This window comes from Thalassophryne amazonica, chromosome 11 (genome assembly GCF_902500255.1).
Source record: "Thalassophryne amazonica chromosome 11, fThaAma1.1, whole genome shotgun sequence".
In the NCBI taxonomy this organism is placed as follows: Eukaryota; Metazoa; Chordata; class Actinopteri; order Batrachoidiformes; family Batrachoididae; genus Thalassophryne; species Thalassophryne amazonica.
The window spans coordinates 18,960,287-18,984,102 of NC_047113.1; the positions used below are offsets into that span (position 1 = coordinate 18,960,287).

Consider the following 23,816-nt stretch of genomic DNA (forward strand, 5'->3'; position numbering starts at 1 on the left):
TGAATTGACCTTGTACCAGAGACATCCAGTTGTCACCTTAGGTCACTGGTTAGCATCCAAGTATCATAAACATACTGTCAGACAAAACTGGATCTTCCTTCTCCTGCAAAGGTATTGGCATCACAAAACTCCTCTTTCCATGGACCTCATGATTCAGTAGGCTCTTGTCAGTTGTCTCTCTGTCTCAAAGGCTGAGGACCCAGAGGCATGGAAGTCACTGGCAAGATAAGTGAGTCTCTCAATAAGTTGAGCAAGTTCGCCACATGCAGATATACTCTTGAAAGCAGAGTCCAAGAACTCACTGAACGCCTGAATCTTATGCTCTTGATCCAGGACTATAGCAAACTCAAACACTCCGACTCCTCACTCAGGTTCTCAAACATCACAATCAGATTATCCATTGAATCCACAAAGCTCACAGTAAATCTTTCCTTGCTGATATAGGCACCTAATCTGCCAGTCTCCACAACCCAACCCAACACCCAGTCCATGCAAGCACTGACCAGTCTAGGAGCCAGAACAAATTCCTGATGAGATGCTACTCCCAATCCACATAACACTCAGTATGTGCTGACTATAATGTCCAGCAGCAACATGCTGGAGATCCCACAAAATTTCAGGATTTTCCAGACAGCAGCTCAGTCAACTGAATCAAATGCTTAGCAAAAATCACCATAGGCTGCAAAGAAGCATTGACGATATTTGCACTTGCGTTCACTGGGTATTCGCAGAGCAAGGATGCCCTCAGCAGCTGACTTATTGGGTGTGAAGTCAGATTGCTCCGGTCACTGAGCAGCAAGTAACTGGGATTGAATCCTGTTAAGAGCAATTCTTACAAGCACCTTCGTGGAACAAAAAGCAATTTAATATCCCTCTAGTTGGTGCAGTCCAGATGACCATCTTTCCTTTCCAGAAGTCTTTTCTTCCAGTCCATAAAGATGATACTTGTCACCCAGACTGAAACAAGGTTTGGCTTGCAATGCCAGGAGAACAGCATGTCCACTTGGCTGGAGGTGTTCAACACCAATACCGCATATCTCTGCAGCCTACCCCGACTTACCTATTTGATTCTCTTTGCAATCTCACCAACATTTTGTGGTCTGTAATGTCTGTAACATTTTTACAGATATGGAGGTGTCCTTGAGCTGACCTCTCATGACCTTCAGGGGTCAATGAAAAATTACACAGGGGTCAAAATTTTTAAATGCTCCAATCATATTGAAAGATATATCTGTCTGATCATAACGATTCCAAAAAGGTATAGTTTAGACTATCCTTGACTACATGTGGAGTTACAGGGTAAAAACAGCAAAAACTATGACAAAGGTCATTTTCAGTTTGTACAGGGGTCAAAAGTTAAAGTTACACCAATTTTGGCAATAAAGTAATGCAAATTATTTGTTGAGCTAATAGGATTAATAAATGGAATAGTTTTGACTGTGTTGAATGTTTGGTCTCCAAAGTAAAGGTCAAATAAAATCAATGTCCATTGGGTTCTATGACGTGACATATCTTACCCTGTGACACAGATGGTGCAAAGTATTCCTTTTTAAAAACCCTATGAACTCACCCAACCAAACTGAGTTCATTTCAAGGTAATAGTATTTCTCTGAAGATACAGAGACGGGATTGTGACTTGAGCCTCTGTTCAGTTCTTCATACTAAAGTCCCGGTCACACGGCAGTAACAGACATGAGAGAGGGGCTGGCTGCGCTCGGTCTCATACCCGCTTTCGGTCACATCATCGTGAATGTTTCACTTTGATTCCGTTTAAAGCATCAAGGTCGACGTTCGCTTTGTTTTTTTTTAATCCTTTGTTTAGCTATTGCCGTGTGCCGTGTCACCAGGCCCTAAGGTGTTCTTGGGTGAGGTTGTTAATCCTCATAGTGCTGACTGATATGTGTAATCACTGGATATGTTTCAGCTGTTTTTTTTTTTGTTTGTTTTTTTTCCTTTGCAAATATGACATGATGCCTGACAACACAAATGCTTCCAAATTGTTTAGCTCAACCCTGAAACATCGATCTGATTTGTGCTTGTATGTGAGAGCTCCTTTCATTTTTCCCTCCAGCTTGCTCATTGGCGGCCAGCGGACTCCCCCAAATCTAGGGAAAGTCGAGAAGGTACGTCCTCTGCTTATACAAAGAACCTAACTTGGAGAAGTGAATGTAAAAACCTTCATGAATCAACACATTGATGCACCACCTCAGTTCTCTCTTCCTTTCTGCGTTGATGCCTCTACACCAGTGCGGCGGTGGCTGGAGGTGTATTCAAGGAGCGGCTGCGAGCCTCGGGACACTCTGGTTGAGGTTTGGCGGGAGTTGCCGGGGGAGACGCACCACCTCTTTGTCCCAGCCTGCGTGTCGGTGAGGCGATGTGGTGGCTGTTGTGCTGACGAGGCCTTGGAGTGTGTTCCCTCGCTCACACACACACTCACCATGGAGGTACAGGCAAACATTCAGGAGTTGCGCAACTTCTGAATTATATTTTTTTATGTTGACAGTTATGAAAGCCAAGTTGAAGTGGACAAATATCTGATAACGTCATTAATAAAGTGCTTTATACCAATAATCTGTGTCCAGATAACACAGCTTTTACAGAAATAAGTAGAAACAGCAACACTTGTCTGCTACAAGTTCCATTTTAGAGTAAAAGTAGGAGAAATGATTGAAATATCTGGATAAGAGAAGATTAGTTTGTGTAAAATTTGAGTCTGGTACTTTATGAAGATTCTGGAAATTTTTATTCAGTCTTAAGTTGTTTGTAAACATCCAATGCAGTTGAGATAACAGGAAATCCATGGCTCACATCCAGAGTGTTCTTTGACGATGTCACTCTTTGATCCGGTGACAGATGGCAGTGGCTGCTAGTGGTTTATACAGCAAAAGGTGACCGCAGGGCCGGCCCAAGCCTTTATGGGGCCTTAAGCAAAATTTCATTTGGGGGCCCCCCTACCATCACCTCAGCACCAGATGCCTCATTATTCCATAGGCTACACTATTATGTGTGTAACATACCCACAATCATTAGCATTATTTGTAATTATCTTACATCATACAGGTGTCATTCTTGTTTTTAACCTTAAAAGGGTAGCAAACTCATAAATATGTTTTAATTAAAGTCTACATACAGAGTGATGTATAAGTATGGCTCATTAATTTAACTATTTGAAAGTAACATCAGCAGGCAGGAGACTGGATTTATAGTAAACACGTTAAATAGTTTAATTTCTTTCAGATGTGCAATGGTGTGCAAAATGTTCAATATCCAAATACAAAATAGAATCAAATGACATTCACATTATCTTACAGAAAAATAATGTTGTAATCAAAATTAAATACTTAAATAATAAATACAATACTTAATCTCCAAAATGAACATATAAATCCACAACATAACAGCAATGTGTGCATAGCAATGCACAAACATTGCACTGGGGGCTATTGCTTTAACTTTGGCCTGCAAACCATTGAGAGCTGAGCTACTTTTCCCCACCTTTTGCACCAAATTAATCTGAGGAGTTGATCTGCCCTGCTGTTTAAGTTTTTCTTCATAAGGAAGACTATCAAATGGCTTCGCCAAAATCCGGTCCACAACATTCAAATTGTCTGCCATTATGTGCAGCTTGTTACCTAGCTAGCTCGCTAGCTGGGACTGGCGCGAGGCTAGTGTGAAGTTTGTCCGCCTGTGAGCGCTTTGTGACGGTGGAAGAGCTCAGCAGCACCCGCTGCTCGGTAGGGACAAAACTGTGATAGAAGTCAGAAAGAGTGATAAAAGTCAGTCTCCAAACACAAGCAGCTACAAAAAAAAAACAAAAAAAAAAACACCAGAAATAGAAGCTCGATTTGTCGCTAGTCGTTTTTAACAAACAAAATGCCGCTAAGAGGATTAGGAAAGTCTCCGACTCAATTCAGAACAGAATGAAAATGCTCCCACGGATGTTTACACCAAAAGATCGCTGATTCGCTCATTTCGCTGTCAATCAAAAAAGGGATTCAGCCTCAGACAGATCATCCAATCATCATGCAGAAGCTGAGCGTCCGGGCCAGCCGAGGCCAGCCCACTGCCCCATAGACCCCCAGACACGCTGAGCGTCCGATGGGCGGGACAAAGCCCAGCATTTATCCAATGACTCGTCTCGTTTCCCTAAATGCTTTGTGTCGCTATTGAAGTCTGTGGACGCTGTTTAAAGCGCTGTAAAGCTGCGGGTTTGAGTGAGAGGAAAGCCGCGTCGTTCTCAGTGATAAGTTGATTCTGAACAAAAGTTGAGCGCGTTGTAGCGCATATTTAGTCAATGACATGTACACACAACAGTATATATTTGATCACTTATTTTCTGACATTTTAGGGGAAGCTGAGCTTCCCTTGCAGTCAGAGCAATCGCCTCTGACTTTAAGACACCTAAAGCACTTTAGACTAAACGAACGGAGCATTTCGTAAATAATAACAAAAATTGTAATATTGGACATGCAAACCTACCTTTGTCTTGTTTTTTTTTTTCGTCTTCCAACTTCTTTTTTCTTTTCTCCGCTCCAGAGGGATAATTTCTTTTCTGAGACATGACTTACACTCACTTCTTTCCTCACGATTAGTCATCGACCACCTGACCCAAGCGGTTAATCTAAATTTGCCTAACGGTGGCAGCAGCCAACAGGTGGCATCAATTAACCTAGTATTGGTATTTTGTCAAAATTAATTTTTTTCGGGTGTAATACAATTTCGTTTAAATTATTCAATATTATTTTAATTTCATGTATATATTTACTTTTTTATCACAACGTCTCGGTACTCTCGGGGCCCCCTGGTGGCGTGGAGGCCCTAAGCGACCGCGTAGTTGGCGTATGCCTTGGGCGGGCTCTGGGTGACCGCATTAGTAAACCAATCTGATGATGATTTTTGAAAAACCAGTAGCCTTATTTATCAACCATTCATATGCACAGGTTTATGCTTCATCTGGGTGTACAAACATTTCTATGTAAAGTGTGGAATTCACCAACTTAGAAATGTGTGTAAATATAATCACAGCTCTGACTGTGCATGAGCACAGCATCTAGTGGTAGAACAAGGAAACTGCAACTACAAGCATTGCTGGTTCACAGCATGCAACCTCATCCACATACATTTTTTTTATTTCTTCAAATTAACAAGTACACAATTAGTAATTATGTCAAGTTAGAAACAGACATGCAGCATCATTGGTGTCAAAACCTACATAAGACACCAGTGTGAACTAAACAGCAGCTTGTGAGCATCAATAAGCAGATCATTGTCCACATGCTGCTACAAGGTAGAAAGAAAATAGCGTCACTTCTGAAATTTTGGATTAAAATACATTAATTTCACTGCTCAAGTTTATTTAGGATGGATTTTTATCTTAAAGACAACAGCACCATGATGTTACAGCAGTGCAGTAGATTCTGGGATAACTGTTACAATAAATAATTGTGTAGTTTAATGCTTGTTTTTCTGGTGACATTTTTCTAACTTCTTAAAGCTTGAAAAAATTATGTCTACAAATGTTTTCATGTCAAATTAAGAAGCAATATGACATATTCTTATCCCCAGAGGTCACTTTCCATGCCATGCAAGTTAGAGGTCACATCTTGGGACAGTGGTATGTTTACCACTGTGTTACGTCACCTTTCCTTCTAACAACACTCAATAAGCATTTAGGACACTAATTGTTGAAGCTTTGTAGGTGGAATTCTTTCCCATTCTTGCTTGATGTACGACTTCAGTTGTTCAACAATCCGGGGTCTCCATTGTCGTATTTTGCACTTTATAATGTGCCATACATTTTCAATAGGCGATAGGTCTGGACTGCAGGCAGGGCAGTCTAGTACCCGCACTCTTTTAATACAAAGCCACGCTGTTGTAACACGTGCAGAATGTGGCTGGGTATTGTCTTGCTGAAATAAGCAGGGACATCCCTGAAAAAGACGTTGCTTGGATGGCAGCATGTGTTGCTCCAAAACCTGCATGTACCTTTCAGCGTTGATGGTGCCATCACAGATGTGTGTGACACTCCATGTCATGCAATGACGTGCGTGACAGTTTATTTATTATGGACTAATTTGACCCTCAGCAAGCTTTTCTTTCTACAGTTATCACCTCCAAATCAAAAGTACGAGGGCTGTCAATAAAGTATAGGTCCTTTTTATTTTTTTCAAAAACTATATGGATTTCATTCATATGTTTTTACGTCAGACATGCTTGAACCTTCGTGCGCATGCGTGAGTTTTTCCACGCCTGTCGGTGACGTCATTCGCCTGTGAGCACTCCTTGTGGGAGGAGTCGTCCAGCCCCTCGTCGGAATTCCTTTGTCTGAGAAGTTGCTGAGAGACTGGCGCTTTGTTTGATCAAAATTTTTTCTAAACCTGTGAGACACATCGAAGTGGACACGGTTCGAAAAATTAAGATGGTTTTCGGTGAAAATTTTAACGGCTGATGAGAGATTTTGAGGTGATACTGTCGCTTTAAGGACTTCCCACGGTGCGAGACGTCGCGCAGCGGTCCCAGGCGCCGTCGTCAGCCTGTTTCAAGCTGAAAACCTCCACATTTCAGGCTCTGTTGATCCAGGACGTCGTGAGAGAACAGAGAAGTTTCAGAAGAAGTCGGTTTCAGCATTTTATCCGGATATTCCACTGTTAAAGGAGATTTTATTAATGAAAGACGTGCGGACGGGTCCGCGCGTCGGGACGCAGCCGGCGCGGTGCGGCGGCACAGGAAAAACACCTCCGTGTTGATAACCATTTGTAAAATCCAGGCGGCTTTTGATGGCTTTCAGCGGAGTGAGTATATGAGAAATTGTTTAACAGCTGGACATGTTCCAACTTGTCCTTAAGGCTTCCAACGGAGGTGTTTTTCCAGTGGCGGAGCGTCGCGGCGGCTGCGAGCCGACGCTGCAATCCGCCTGCACGTCTTTCATTAAAAAAATCTCCTTTAACAGTGGAATATCCGGATAAAATGCTGAAACCGACTTCTTCTGAAACTTCTCTGTTCTCTCATGACGTCCTGGATCAATAGAGCCTGAAATGTGGAGGTTTTCAGCTTGAAACAGGCTGACGACGGCGCCTGGGAGCGCTGCACGACGTCTCGCTCCGTGGGAAGTCCTTAAAGCGACAGTATCACCTCAAAATCTCTCATCAGCCGTTAAAATTTTCACCGAAAACCAGCTTAATTTTTCGAACCGTGTCCACTTCGATGTGCGTCACAGGTTTAGAAAAAATTTTGATCAAACAAAGCGCCAGTCTCTCAGCAACTTCTCAGACAAAGGAATTCAGACGAGGGGCTGGACGACTCCTCCCACAAGGAGTGCTCACAGGTGAATGACGTCACCGACAAGCGTGGAAAAACTCACGCATGCGCACGAGGGTTCAAGCATGTCTGATGTAAAAACATATGAATGAAATCCATATAGTTTTTGAAAAAAATAAAAAGGACCTATACTTTATTGACAGCCCTCGTAAGCTGTACATTTTCCTCTTTTACCGACTTTGTGCTGTAAATGTGCGGACTTTTTTTGATCCATTTATCAGCGTGTGCTATAAAAACTATTAAAATATGATGGCAGGCGAAGGATTAAAAGCAGAAAAGTGTCAAATCACAGCCTTTTGTGTCTGATTTAAGAGGTGCACGTCAGGCTTCAGGTTCCAGTCTGAACATGGTTTGAAAAAAATAAACGGTCGGACTTTTCATCACAGAAATGATTCCTCTCCCACTTTCCTCAAATCGGCGAGTGTCAGAGCTGAACTTTAATTTGTACCTCTGCACGCCCAGACTGCTTGGGGTGTTTAATGGAAATACATTGTTATCGGACGGGACATTTATCTGAGGTGAGCGAAAAATCTGCTGTACAAAATCCGTTATAAACAGTGTTTATTACATGGAAAACAATACAAAAACTTTGAGACTTTTTTGTCTGGTGACTGTGAATATCTGATTTATATGGCGACGGTTTAGGTGAGTTTTACTGTACATGGGACTGAACAATAAATTTACCTCTCAAAGCTTTGACGATGATGTCGGCTTCCATCCCACACGGCTGACTTTATTTGACCAAATTTTTCTTCTGTTTGGATCTGAAGGAAATCTGTACATCTTGAAGCACTTTCTGTGTCTATTTGTGCATCCAAATGCACAACAACCTGACATTTTCAGTGACTGGATTTACATGCAGACACATTAACAGCCAACGCTATTTTGAACCCAAGATGGCACCATGAGTCACGTGACCAATTTTTTTTTACTCGTCATGTTGCCACTCTCTCTAATCAAGGCACTCTAGTGTTCTCACCCCTCACTGCTGACGAAAAAGATACTGTGCATTATTATCACTTTACTGAGTCGTTACTAGGCCGGTATCATAGATTTACTACGACGCTACCTGGCTATACCTGCCCGCTGTGCGTAAACAAATGACGTCATAGCATGCAGCACAAGAACTGTCCGCAGAGGGGAAAAAAAAAACTGTCCGCAGAGGAAAAGATAAAAAGGCGAGAAGTGTGTGTTGGTCCCAATATGGATATTCCGGATGATTTTCTCATGGATAGTACGACAATGAACAGCAGTCAGCTTGATGAGGACGCACTGCCAAATTCGGAGAGCAGCGCGTGCCAGTCGACACGACAAAAGTTAAAGTGGGCCAATTTTTTATGTACGCGTTATGTGTTGTGTATCTCAGTAAAGTGATAATAATGCAAATAACATGCTGTTGTCATACGGTATGCATTTTCTGAGTCCCTCCGTCCATGCCGTCGCCTGCAATGACAGATATTCGCCCTCGTCTAACTGGGGCAAATATCTGTCATTTTGGGAGACTGGGTATGGACGTCGGGCCTCTGAAAATGCATACTGCCCTCATGTTATTGTATTATTATTATCACTTACTGAGGCGTTGATGAGGATGCCCTGCCGAATTTGGAGAGCAGCGCGGTACCAGCCAACACAACAAAAGTTAAAGTGAGCAAACTTTTTATGTACGCGTTTGCTGGGTGTCGTGCATTTTGAAATGACACTAAATATTGTTAATGTGATTCCACGTGTTGTGTATCTTGGTAAGTGATAATAATGCAAATAACATTCAGTTGTCATGCGGTATGCATTTTCAGAGGCCCTCCGTCCATGCCCAGTTGTCTAACTCAGGCGAGGAAATGTGCCACATCAGATAAGATGGGGGCATGAAGCACGAGTCTGTGGACAAGCTTTACTGTCATGACCTGACCGTGAGTGAATGGCCGTCATGAATATGGTTGGGCTCAACTACTGGTAGATGGGTTGTCGCCACCGAGTGATGCATTTTGTGTTTTTTGTTTGTTTGAACTTTAGGACATGGGATTTATGAACAGCTGAAACTTACAGATATGAGTACAGCGATATTTTGTTTGTATGACAGCATTTACAGCCTTTTCTGTGTGCAGTTTTTTTTTTTTTTTAACATTTCATCACCGACAGCATTGTTTATTCCCATAAGATTTCAGAGCTGCAATGACAACTAACTTAACTGTATCGCTGTCTCAGATTACTGTGTGCAGTTTGATGAATGAGGGCCCTGGTTATGGGCTGTATTCACATCATACGTTATTGTGTTCCACGTGCACCTTTTGTATCTATACCATGGATTTTGAATAGTGTGACGAGACTGCACAGAGTGGCGGGAAGTGGAAGGCTGTTTTCAGCAAGATGGTCCAACTGCAGACATGCAGTACTACACGATTCACCTACAGGATGAATCACCTTCTGCGTAGGCAGTGTTGCATTTAAAACGCTGACCTGAAGCCCCACTTTAAAATTCTGCTCCAAAGCAACCTGAAGCCCCACTTTAAAATTCTGCTCCAAAGCACCTTTAAAAAAAACTGTTTCCAGTCACAGTTTAGCATAGTTAGTGTCAGTGCCACTGGAATGAAATATAATGTCATTGTCTAGAACCAAAGAGGCGAAATAGGTACAGTGGCAATTGCAGTGGAACACTCAGGTGATCAGTGACTCGTCATGCATTTGCAGAGAGGACGTGCAACCTCTAACAGGAAAGAGGAGAAAAATAAGATTTTTCCTGAAATAACCAATGACTAAACAGATGTATTTGTTTTGTTTGTTTGACTCTATGTAGCTGATGAGGACCTCCTTTATGAAACATGAGCTCATTGAACTGCCATTTGTTGAGCACAGCCAGTGTGAGTGCAGGTAATAAACATTAACACAATCAATGCATGTGCACAAGCTCACTTATGCACGATGTAATTGTTGCTGTCATCCTGCCTTTATACTAATGCAGTCTGCTTTGTGTTTGTTCAGATTAAAAGAAGAACTGCAGCCATCGTCTGCGACAAGGTACCGCACATCATTTTTTAGGATTTCTCCTTCCACATCTAACAGGTCTTTCTCTTTCAACCAAAATACCTACAAGTAGTTTGAGACTTTACTTGCTATTTGGACTCACACGCAAGGTTAGGGTACATTGGAATTCTTATGCAGAGCTCTCGAGTAAATAAATATAAAGGTATAACAGTATAAAAAGGATACTTGGTGCACCTAATATATATATATATATATATATCTACACACACACACACACACACAGCGGGGGAAATAAGTATTTGATCCTCTGTCAATTTTGCAGGTTTTCCCACCTACAAAGAATGAAGAATAAATATTAAAGAAAGAAAGAAAGAAAGAGGTCTGTATTTTTTTTTATCTTAGGTACACTTCAACTGTGAGAGACAGAATCAAAAAAAGAAAGAAAAAAAAATCCAGAAAATCACATTGTTTTTTTTTTTTAAATAATTAATTTGCATTTTATTGCATGAAATAAGTGTTTGACCCCCTACCAACCAGCAAGAATTCTGGCTCACAATTCTGGCAAACCTGTTAATTTTTCTTTAAGAAGCCCTCTTGTTCTGCACTCTTTACCTGTATTAATATTAATTGCACCTGTTTGAACTTGTTACCTGTATAAAAGACACCTGTTCACACACTCAATCACACTCCAACCTGTTCACCATAGCCAAGACCAAAGAGCTGTCTAAGGACACCAGGGACAAAACTGTAGACCTGCACAAGGCTGGGATGGGCTACAGGACAACAGGCAAGCAGCTTGGTAGAAGACAACAACTGTTATGATTATTTATTAGAAAGTGGAAGAAACACAAGATGACTGTCAATCTCCCTCGGTGTGGGATTCCATGCAAGATCTCACTTTGTGGGGTATGGATGATTCTGAGAAAGCTCAGAACTACAGAGGAGGACCTGGTCAATGACCTGAAGAGAGCTGGGACCACAGTCACAAAGATTACATTAGTAACACACGATGCCGTCATGGTTTAAAATCCTGCAGGGCAGCAAGGTCCCCCTGCTCAAGCCAGCACATGTCCAGGCCCGTTTGAAGTTCACCAGTGACCATGTGGATGTTCCAGAGGAGGCATGGGAGAAGGTCATGTGGTCAGATGAGACCAAAATAGAGCTTTTTGGAATCAACTCCACTTGCCGTGTTTAGAGGATGAGAACAACCCCAAGAAAACCATCCCAACCGTGAAGCATGGGGGTGGAAACATCATACTCTGGGGTGCTCTTCTGCAAAGGGGACAGGAGGACTGCACCGTATTGAAGGGAGGATGGATGGGGTCATATATTGCAAGATTTTTTCAAACAACCTCCTTCCCTCAGTAAGAGCATTGAAGATGGATCGTGGCTGGGTCTTCCAGCATGACAATGACCCCAAACACACAGCCAGCGCAACTAAGGAGGGGCTCTGTAAGAAGCATTTCAAGGTCCTGGAGTGGCCTAGCCAGTCTTCAGACCTGAACTCAGTAGAAAATCTTTGGAGGGAGCTGAAATTCCAAACCTGAAAGATCTGGAGAAGAGCTGTATGGAGGAGTGGACCAAAAAACTTGGTTAAGAACTACAGGAAACATCTGACCTCTGTAATGGCAGACAAATGTTTCTGTACCAATTGTTAAGATCTGTTTTCTAGGGGGTCAAATACTTATTTCATGCAATAAAATGCAAATTAATTATTTAAAAATCATACTTTTTTTTACGATTTTTTTTTACGATTGTTTTTTTTTTAGATTCTGTCTCTCACAGTTGAACCTACAATAAAAAAATACAGACCTCTTCATTCTTTGTAGGTGGAAAAACTTGCAAAATTAACAGTGGATCAAATACTTATTTCCCCCACTATATTAGGGTTGGGTATCGGGAACTGGTTCTTTTCGGGTATCGTTAAGAAATGATTTGATCCACCGACATCAGTAGCCTTTTTGTTTAAGGATTCCCTTATCGGTCCTTCAGTGTGACCGTTGTTTTGAGGGTGTTTGTTGGGAAAATGATCATTTCTCTACATTGATTATAGAGCCTGTAGCGGGTCTGTAATCAACCGTTTCTGCAGCGTGGCTTTGCTTTGAACCTTGACCCAATGAAGCAGTGCTTCAATCTGCTGCTTCATGGGTTCACAGTTTCGCTCCTCTTCAGAAGCGGCAACTCTGCTTCTTAACCCCTCTCAAAGCCATTGAAATATGTCAGTAGTGAGTCACTTTTGTGCAGATTAAAGTGACTAACTGGGACTCCTGTCTTGTTGCAAGAAAGAAACAAGTGGTCCGAATTTCCCACTGAAATTTGGATGCTTCAGCCCATTCCGGCAATCTGTGTTTTCAGTCCTGCCCACACCTGCGAAACACTGACAAATTATGCCTGCACAGTAATAGAGATGTAATGATTTTGTGTCTTCTCCCATCCTGCGGGACAAAATGCAGTGCGTAATTTAGGCAATTAATAAAGAGATTCATGGGGTTGTTGTTTCATTTCTTAAACATCAGAATCAGAATCAGAATTCTTTATTTGTCATTGTTCCTTAGGGGCTCAACGAAATTCAAAAACAGCTCTAAAAAGAAAAAGCAGTGCAAAAAAACAAAAAAAAAACAAACAAATAATGCATAGTGCATATAAAAGTTATAAAAAGACATAAAAATATGAAGTTATAAAAAGACTGTTACAGTGGGGTTGAGGCATTCAGGGCAACAACAGCTCTTGGAAAGAAGCTGTTTTTCAGTCAGTTTGTTTTACTCCTTATTGTTCTAAAGCGCCTCCCAGAAGGTAAGAGTTGAAATAGGTGGTGACCGGGGTGTGGGGAGTCTCCTGAGGCAGCGGATGTGGTGAATCTCCTCCAAAGATGGGAGAGTGCAGCCAGTCAGTCTCTGGGCGGTGTTAATGACCCGCTGGAGCTGCTTCCTCTCTACTGCAGTGCAGCTGGAGAACCACAGTGAGATGCTGCAGCTCAGCACAGACTCCACAGAGCATCGGTGGAAGGACAGCAGGAGCTCAGGTCTCAAATTATTCTTCCTGAGAGTCCTCAGGAAGTAGAGTCTCTGCTGCGCCTTCTTCAGGATCACTGTGGAGTTAATAGTCCACGTCCAGGGCTTAATTTGAGGGGGAGCAAGCCGGAGCGTGCTCCGGAACCTCGGACGCGCGCTCCGGAACCTCTGACGTTGGCTCCGCCAGCTATTTATACTGGATCCGTGATCTGCCACCTCGCTTGACTAACAAAATATATAAAAAAATAAATAAATCACCGCCTGCTATGCGGAATTGTGCCAAATCTGGCAACAGGTCCAGAGGCTACGCTCGCTGTTTTGATCCGGATGTTGACCGCAGCTGCAGAGCTCCGTGGCCACTGAGAGAGGACTTGGATTCTTTGCGGGTCCCGCATCCGTACCCCCGGAGGCAGTGAGTGAAGGGAGAGTACGCTCATTGTGTTCTGCGTGTGTCTGTTTATAATCTTCTCGCACAGAAGAAAAAAGAGTGTTTACACAAGAGAGAAAAGTGAGAACATGTTAATGCCTGCTTGAGAAAAGTGTGTAGTGAGGGGTTTTACAGCCTTAAAACATCTATAATAAGTGTAAAAAATAGTGCTGACTACGCGGATTTCGTTTATCATGGGTTATTTTTAGAACGTAACTCCCACGATAAACAAGGGACCACTGTACATCATTAAACAGGAATTTGTACTCTATCCGGATTTGGTGTGACTAGTGTTATTAGGCCTACAATACATGCCCAGTTTATTTTCCGTGGCGCACAGCGTTGTTCGCAAGCCCCCACCCCCCGCCTTTCTTTTTTTTTCTGCACCCGAGCCACCCATCCTCTGCGCTCCGGGACCTCTCACTTTACAAATTAAGCGCTGTCCACGTCAGATCCTCGCTGATGTAGGTGCCCAGGAACCTGAAGTCTTGCACCATCTCCACCCTATCTCCATTGATGGTGATTGGCTGAATGTCTGGTTTACATTTCCTAAAGTCAACGATAAGCTCCTTTGACTTGGAGGTGTTCAGGGTGAGATTATTATCCGTACACCAGACAGACAGACGCTCCACCTCCACCCTGTAGGCAGTCTCATCTCCTCCTGAGATGAGCCCCACCACCGTGGTGTCGTCCACAAACTTAATGATGGTGTTGCTCGGGTGGGTGGGGGGGTGCAGTCATGGGTGTAGAGGGTGTAGAGCAGGGGGCTCAGCACACAGCCCTGAGGAGAGCCGGTGCTGGTCCTCAGTGATGAGGACAGGTGGTGGCCTGCTCTCACCCTCTGGGAGCGGTCCGTCAGGAAGTCCATAATCCAAAAACAGGTGCTGTCGGGGAGACCCAAGTCCTTCAGTTTGCTCACCAGCCTGCTCAGGATGATGGTGTTAAAGGCCGAACTAAAGTCCAGGAAGAGCAGCCTGGCGTAGCTCCCCCGCTGCTCCACGTGGGTCAGCGTGATGTGCAGAGCAGTGGCGATGGCATCCTCTGTGGACCGGTTGGCTCTGTAGGCAAACTGGTGGGGGTCGAGTGTGGGGGGCAGATGTGAGATGATATGACTCCATAACAGTTTCTCGAAGCACTTCATGATGATAGGGGTGAGTGCTACTGGCCGGTAGTCACTGAGGCTGGTGATGTTGTTCTGTTTAGGCAGAGGGACAATGGTGGAGGACTTCAAACAGGGTGGGATGGAGCACTGGGAGAGGGACTGGTTGAAGATGATGGTGAAGATCCCCGCCAGTTGGTCTGCACAGTCCCTCAGCACCCTTCCAGTCACACCGTCAGGTCCAGCAGCTTTTCGGGGGTTCACTGCCCTCAGGACTCTCCTCACTTCCTGTGTCTGCACCGTGAAGGTCTGGTCGTCGAGGGATGCAGACTGCAGTGTGGGCCCCATTGATGGTTCAACCTCGAAGCGGGCGAAGAAGTGGTTAAGCTCCTCTGCCAGTGAGGCATCCCCAGAGGTTGTAGTGGTGTTGCTGGACTTGAAGTTGGTGAGGTGCTGGACTCCTTGCCACACCTGTCAGCTGTTGTTGCTGCTGAAGTCCTCCTCGATCCTCCACCTGTAGTCCACCTTGGCCTCACTGATGCCCCTCCTCAGCGCAGCACGAGCACAGCTGTAATGCCCCCTGTCCCCAGCCCTGAAGGCGCTGTTTCTGTCCCTCAGCAGTTCCTTGATATCCTTGTTCATCCAGGGTTTCTGGTTAGGAAACACCCGGATGTGCTTGTCCACCATGACAATGTTGACACAGTGTTGGATGTAGCCAAGTACCGCCGAGGTGAACACCTCCAGGTCCCGGTGGCAGAAAACGTCCCAGTCCGTGCTTTCAAAACAGTCCTGCAACTGCAGAGAAGCACCATCGGGCCACGTTGTCACAGTCCGGGTTTGGGGGGTGACCGCTTCCTCAATGGCTTATATGCCGGGATCAGGAGCAGAGACATGTGGTCGGAGGAGCCCAGGTGGGGCAGCTGGGTGGCCCTATAATCATGCTTGATGTTGGAGTAGGCTTTATCCAGAGTCTTAGTTCCCCTGGTAGCACATTTAATGTGCTGATGGAATTTTGGGAGCACTACTTTCAGTTCAGCATGGTTAAAATCCCCTGCGATCACATGCACTGCTTCTGGGTAGTTGTTCTGTTGCCGGCTGAGAGCATTGACCAAGTGGCTAAGAGCCGTGCTAGCGTTAGCATCTGGTGGAATATACACAGCAGTTACCAAGACAACGGTAAATTCACAGGGAAGGTGAACAGGCCTGCATCTAACCGTGATGAACTCCAGGTCAGCAGAGCAGTGCCTGTCAATGGTTGTAGCGTTTGTGCACCAACTGTTGTTAACATAGATGCACAGCCCTCCTCCCCTTCTCTTACTGGAGTCGCGGTTCCTGTCGTGTCAGTGTGTTGTGCGGCCTGCCAGCTCAATGGCCGAGTCCGGGACGGGTGGGTGGAGCCAGGTCTCCGTGATCAGCAGAATGCAACAGTCCCGAAAGAGTCTGTTTGCGTCCAGCTGGAGCTTCAGCTCATCCATCTTGTTGGCGAGGGATCTGGCGTTTGAGAGAAAAACGCTGGGCAGCGGTGGTTTGTGTGGTCGCTTCCGCAGCTGGACGAAGACCCCGGCCCGGCATCCTTGCTTTCGTTTCCTCTCCTTATGCCGCCTCCTCCTCCTGCCCGCGGGAATGAGTATCCACGGGGAGCCCGGTGTCTGGGCTATCTCCGGCGGTATATTGTGTGTTAATAAAATCCTCGGATACACACTGTTCGCTCTGTAATCCGATGTGGAAAAGATCCTGTCGGCTGTAGGTGGTCAGTGCACGGCAGGTCGAAAACAGACACAGACACACGAACAAAAACACTAAACCGCACTGTTTTCCATGCGAGCTACGAGCTGCTGCGTCCATGCATGGACGCATGGACTGCTCAAAGTGATATCACTTTGAGCAGATGGAATCAGTTAATCAGTGAAATCACCTGGTGGAGTTAGTGGCTGCAAATAAAACCTGCACCCTCTTGGCCCTTTCTGGAACAAGTTGCCCACCCATGGTGTAGACCATGGTTGTAGGTGAGTATAGGATTTTGATCCAGCATATAAATGACTCCTCAAAACTGAAATTCTCTAATTTGGCCAAGAAAAAATTGCACTCCTCTTTGTCATATGATTTCCAATGAGAATATGATTAGAGGGGTTTTTTTTTGTTGAGGAGTAATGTGTGACCCTCAACAATCTAAATGTGTTATTTGATTTCTGTCTACCCTTAATTACAAGAAAAAGTTTGATCAGGGTTGAATATAAATGTGATAAACTGTATATCAGTGTTAATACGTGACAGGGGGCAGTAGCTGAAGGAAGTGGGATATTTATGCGGTTTATACAACTCAGCAGGGAAACCACCAGAGGGGTCTTTCACAAATCAAATGGAGTAGCAGCCACACAGGTTGCCTCGGGGCCCAGGTTTGCATCCAGACACTCAGTCGAGGGTACTCCTAAAAAAAAATAGGGTGGGGGAAAATTATATTTAAAATGATTTAGATTTTTCCCATAGCCTACCTGAGAGTGCCATCTCCCCAATGATGGCCCGGATGCCAGACTCTAGAGGTGATTTGATTGAAATGTACAAAATCTTACATGGACATGAAAATATTAATTTTGAAATTTTCTTTGAAATGAGAAGATATGGGCTGAGCCTTGAGGTTGAAAGGTCTAGATTGAATATAAGGAAAAATATTTTCAGAAATAGAGCTATTATGTTGTGGAACAGTTTGCGGTTTCCTCTCTTAGTGTTGATGCTTTTAAACAAAATTATAATTTGTATTATAGTAACACCACTAGGTTTTAATGTATTTTTTTTCCATATTCTTTTGTTGTTGTTGTTATGATGTGTCGATATATGTAAATTTGTATACTTTTTTTTTTTTTTACACAATAAAATGAATTCTAATTATTCAGTATTACCTGCTCCTCTGAACTGCCACAGTTCTTTTTTCTCTTTGCCTGCTGCACTGAAATAGATTTTCCTTTTGTTTTCAGCATTTTGTTTCCTCTTTATGAAATCTGCGTCTGGACACTGTAATGCAGATTAACTCCCTTTTATGGGCATTGATGGGCTGTTACTTATGCTAATCATATGTTAATTAGGCTCACTAGGCACAGTTTCGAGGAGATGGCATCAACTTAGGAACACAGCTGCAATCAATTCTGCAGTTTAAGAACACGTTGATGAATTTGACATAGATTTTTCTTAAGAACCTTCTTAGGGACAGCTTAAGAAGGAATCTAAGAATGAGGCCCATTGTTCCTGTTGAGGCCCATTGTTCCTCATGGAAACCACTGTTCATACAATGAATAAACTCCTGCAGTTGTTGAGATGAGTAGAAATGGCTGATAATATGAAGGGTTATGCGTTGGTGCCACACATTACCACACATCACTCACTGGTTATGATGTCTAGCCACTTGTTCGGTATCACATCCCGGGAACCACCAACCCTATCAACTGAAATCAAACGTTTTGCAAAAATTAACATAGGCTTCAAAGAAATCAATATTCATGCGGGAATTTAATGAGTGCACGCAGAGCAAGGTTAATAATTAAATAAGTAAATATTCAAAGAAAAGTTCAGATTTTCTGAGGTCAGAGTGGTAAATTTGTGGAAGAACCCTGAGGATAATCTTTGAAAATATAAAATGGTAAATTAATGAGAAAAAATTCAGAGTTTTGAGAAAAAAAACTCAAACATTGCTTGAAATTATAAAGTCATAAATATGCATTAAAAAACAATTCTGCTATACTGGTCAAAGACAGTAGACACTTTGTCTGAAATTTTAAAAATTAGACTCCCACCAGATCCTGTAATGTCAGTATTTGGAGTTGTCCCTACTCAGATACATCTAAACAGTTTGCAAATTCATGTAGTGTGCTTTGTGTTGTTATTAGCCAAGTGCATAATCTTGTTTTATTGGAAAAATAAGAATCCTCCTACCCATTACAATCTTTTAAGATTAATATTTACAATTAGAAACAGAAAAAACAAATGTTTTATTCCATCTGGCAATCCTTTATTAATTATTATGAGAAAAATTAAAATTTAAAGTTCTATTTGGACATGTCTCTTGATCTACTCATGTTGTTTACGCCTTTATATTACCGTTGTGCAGGTTTTTTTTTTATTTATTACTTTGTCTTTTATATATATATATATATATATATATATATATATGATTTTTATTTTTATAGACTTGCCTGTATACAACACTTATGCAAAGTATATATCTATAAAAATGTTGTTTATTAAAAGACTCTAATAAAAATAAATGGGGGAAAAAAAACAATTCTCTGAGATTAAAGTGGCAAGAAAAACAGGAAAAGTAGTGTTTTTGATGTCAGGGAATCTCATCACATTACAAACGCCACCATTCATTATAATTAGCCACTGCAGTGTGAGAATATAGGTTCTGTTTCACGTGTGTGTGTGTGTGTGTGTGTGTGTGTGTGTGTGTGTGTGTGTGTGTGTGTGTGTGTGTGTGTGTGTGTGTGTGTGTGTGTGTGTGTGTGTGTGTGTGTGTGTGTGTGTGTGTGTGTGTGTGTATCCTGCAGAACCAGTGTTTTTAGAAGTCTTTAGAAGTGTTTAGTGTTTTAGAAGTGTGTCACTGGTTCTCAACCAGTCTTCCACGCTGAAGCACCTGCTCAGAGAAGCGCACCACATGTCCAAACTGATAGTCAAACTAATGAATGAAATTTGCACAAAGCTTCTCAGAACACTGTGTTGAGCCGTCAAACACCAGCTGGTGGACCAGATGTGGTTATTGATGATGTAAAAGAGGCGCTGTGATGAGGACTCTTGTTGCTGTTTAGTGATTAGCAGGCGATCGATCACATGACGGCACTCCTTTATCATGATTGCATGATGATGTTCATGTCACTTTGCTCGTGGGTATGAAGCAGATAGACATAAAACGTTGTGTGTGACTTGTTGTCCCTCCACTGTGTGGCTGTGACCACAGAGGGTTTTTACATATTTACGTGTGTGACAGATTTTATCTGTGTGAGAATGTTTGTGTGTGTTTATCTTTATGTGTGTGTGTACCCCTCAGTGAGTTGTGTCCCACTCTGTCGCAGTGTCCCCTAGGACAATCCGCATCCTGTTGTCACCATAGCGACGATGTTATCTTCCCGGACCATGCGCTGCCTTGCTGACTGACGGAGCAGAGTCACGCATACAAGATAGCAAATTTGAGCTCCAAAGACAACAACGACATCAGCACACTGTTAATACTGTGCAGGGGATAACAGTACTTCAATGTACGTCATGTTTGATTGGATTAGATCCGAGAAAAGCAGATAAGTCAAATGTAAAAGCAGAGGGACTTGGTTTTTGAGTTGACAGGATGAGTATAAACCCTAAACCTACCCCCAAAAAATAAATAAAACTGATCTGCAGTAATTCCGGCAGGGTTTTGTGGAATGCGGGAGAGTTTAATATGGTCCACAAAATGACACAAATGGCAATTGTGTCTGCTTTACTCAGAACAGTCTTTTTTTTTTTTACGCCTCCCAGGGATGGTGTTTTCTGTCTTCTTAATTGAATTTTCTTAATGTCACAGAACATAATGAGATATTAATCCAAATTTATTGGAGCCTTCTGCTGTGTGGCCTGACTCACAAACACGCAACTGCAATTACAGTGTACAGCAAGTATCTCACACATAATACCAACAGCTGGTTTCAGAAGAACACATTCTCAATATGGAATCATTTTTCACAAACAGTGCTAACCATTAAAGACTAAACAATAATAATATCTTTTATGACTTACAGTGAGGAAAATAAGTATTTGAACACCCTGCGATTTTGCAAGTTCTCCCACTTAGAAATCATGGAGGGGTCTAATTTTCATCTTAGGTGCATGTCCACTGTGAGAGACATAATAAAAAAAAAATCCAGAAATCACAATGTATGATTTTTTTAATAATTTATTTGTATGTTACTGCTGCAAATAAGTATTTCAACACCTGTGAAGCCGGGCATTTTGCACACCTCTGATACCTCAGGGCTTTAGTTATGCTGAAGTGTTTCTGTAAAGGTCCCCTGACACTTGTACGACTTTGATGCACGCACTTGCATGCACATCATCGTGACAATCCCACCCGCTGTGTTCCCAGCTGGACGCCATGCTTTGTTCCACTGGCTGCCACACATTGTGCGCTGGACGCTGCGTATATAAAATAATTATTTTGTAGCGGATTAATCATTTTCTGTCCGAGTTAACTATTGAAAACACTTCTAATCGCTTCCAGAATCACAGAGGAGCACTCCAGCTGCTGCTTTACTCGCGCGCGCTGAATGAGGTGGAGAAAACATTTGGAGCCATCTAAAAAGGTAATTATTTGTCATGTTTATATTGTAATGGCTTGGTAAAACAGTTGCATGTTCTTTCCTTCTTGTGAGCAGCTGTAAAAGTATGTTGGTTAGATTTAATATCTCGTTATAATCATTCAGATGAACTGCGCTGTGATGCGGTGCACTGACGCAATCACTTGCACTGTTCACTTCTTCTTTACTCGACTTGCCAAGCTGCACATAGTGTTGGCGAGTAGATCATGCAACGTTCACTACCACTTCACATTTGTTGCCCGACATTTATGCATGACAGATTTTTTGAACATTTCAAAATTCCCTTTGCAGAATTGCACGCGCTGGTGCCCCTCTCACGTTCAGTCTACACCCATTAACGACAAGTTTACTCTCCTGCACGACACAGTGTGTGCATCAAAGTCATGCAAGTGTCAGGAGGCCGTAAGGCTAAACAGGGCAGCGTGCTTCAGTGTTCCCACATTAGGTGGTAGCTTCTTCTTGCTCTATGCAAAATAGGCCTCCAGGCAAAATGTCTTTTCCTTGATTGACCAAGACATGTTGGGGAAGATTATTGTTCATGTTCCCCAATATGTCTTGGTCAATGTTGAATGTTAGATGTTGTTAGAATGTTGTTTGTTCATTGAATTTTCTGGACTTTTGCAGGATTTATTACAATTTTTATGGGTTCTTTTTTTTTTTTTTTGGTAATTTTACATAAACACACTATGATTAAGATAAGTTATGTTTTTTAAATTATGTATCTGTGTCTCTGCATTCTTGATGATGCATTGAGACAATGAGTTCATGGTGCTGCTGAACATCTGCTCTCAGAACATTCCTAATACTAAGTAGGTTGAAACACTTGTACTTTAGATTAGGGTAGAATCTATGGGACCCCAGAATCGTGACTGGTTCGGTCCTAGCCACCTCACTGAAAATTTCTTGGCTCTGTCCCTACACAGACTTAACAAGCTGCTGCTGTGCGACAAACATCACACATTACATTAAGATTCAGAATGTTTTCTGTGATTTTTAGGGATACTTTGTATTTAGTGGCACAGATGTCTGGTGGTAACAGGATTTATTGAGGAGTTTTAACAGCAGCACTGTAGCATATGAACGGAGTTAAAGTGCTTGGTGCAGCTGTGGCCTTATCTGTTTGATTATTTGTTTACTTATTTGTTTGCTTGTACTTCCATAATCAGCAACATTCTCAACAGGTGCCTTTAAAATAAGTCAATCAATATTTGACTTTGTTACCGAGTACCTATTTTGATCAAAAGTTAATCACATCATCTTTTACATACAAACATGTGAAATGGTAAATAACAAGATGCTGGCATTTTTAGTTTTGGAGTTATCATGTCTGAAAGAGTGTGGTTGCAGTTACTCACTAACTCTCTGGCATATACTGGCATAAGTCATGCTGCTCATAGACGCATGGAAAAATACTTTTAATAATGCTGTAATAAAATGTTCCTCTCCACAGGGACTCAATTTGGCAAACAAAAATGTAGCTGTAATTCTAACACTAACACTGTTGATACAGCAGCTACATTTTGTGTGGAATATGTCCAAAGGTCCATCTGGTGCCCTATATATTTTTATACCTTTGTTCATTGCTGTCTTTCTCTTTCCACTTCAGTAAACACATTTATTTTCTTCGCCCTGTCAGTCAGCCGTGTTTCTTCAGCTCCATAAAGCCAACACCAGCCGTGCCCTTTGACTCTCAGACAGCATGCTGGGAAGTTTCCCGCTGTGGCATTCCGCTGCAGTTTTTACCTGCATGGTTCAAAATTAATTTATTTATTTTTTCTTTTTTCAAAAAAGGTGAATTTTGACAATATTGTTGATATAAGATGCATTTATTTGAATGCTATTTCACAAAATCATGCTGGTGACAAAGAAAATTCTGTTTATGACTTAAATTATTTAAAAATTCAAAGGGATTTCACCTTTAATGTGGTACTTTCAGGAGTAAAACAGACAAAATTCTCGACTAATTCTAAGTAGTGAAAATTTTGCACCATGCTGTAAATATTAACACACAACTAAAACAAACGCATTTTCCTTTCAGTACATTTTAAAATTGAATTAATTGGTGTGATTGTAGTGAAGGATATGGTTTGTTTGTTAAATGTTTGTTTGTTTGTTTGTTTTGTATGTCTGTTTCATGTAATTTTGCAACAATTTTGGGTACAGAGTTTATGTTTTCATATTGCATATTAACAACAAATTGAAAAGGTGTCAGAACACATTTAATTTGGTGTGAAGCTCTGACTATTTAATTGTGTTTGTAATATTCTGTATTTTTGAAATGTCCAGGTCTGATCCAAAACAACTACAAAAGGACAAAAAAAGGAATAGACACAAACCCAGACGAAAGACACCTAAAGACATCAAAGCTATGTAAGTTGATTTTTCAGGGTACACAGTGTATCCGGAATGTATTCACGGTGCTTCACTGTTTCCACCTTTTATGTTACAGTCTTATTCCAAAATGGATGAAATTCATTTTTTTTCCCTCAAGGTTTTACTTACAACACCCCATAATGACAACATGAGAAAGATTTTTTGAGATTTTTGGAAATTTATTCAAAATAAAAAAATAATAATAAGAAGAAATCACTTGTACATAAGTATTCACAGCCTTTGCCATGAAACTCAAAATTGAGCTCAGGTGCGTC

General features: G+C 42.2%; 1 protein-coding gene across 2 annotated transcripts in view; it reads left to right on the forward strand.

The window, feature by feature from the left end:
- vegfba (vascular endothelial growth factor Ba) overlaps positions 1–23,816 on the forward strand; it is a 56,318-nt gene that overhangs the window by 10,339 nt on the left and 22,163 nt on the right. For both annotated transcript variants that reach the window (XM_034181504.1, XM_034181503.1), the window contains exons 2-6: positions 2,072–2,123; positions 2,248–2,444; positions 10,109–10,182; positions 10,294–10,329; positions 23,455–23,538. In XM_034181504.1, coding sequence (XP_034037395.1) covers positions 2,072–2,123; positions 2,248–2,444; positions 10,109–10,182; positions 10,294–10,329; positions 23,455–23,538 — 443 coding nt within the window. The remainder of the gene's footprint in view (positions 1–2,071; positions 2,124–2,247; positions 2,445–10,108; positions 10,183–10,293; positions 10,330–23,454; positions 23,539–23,816) is intronic.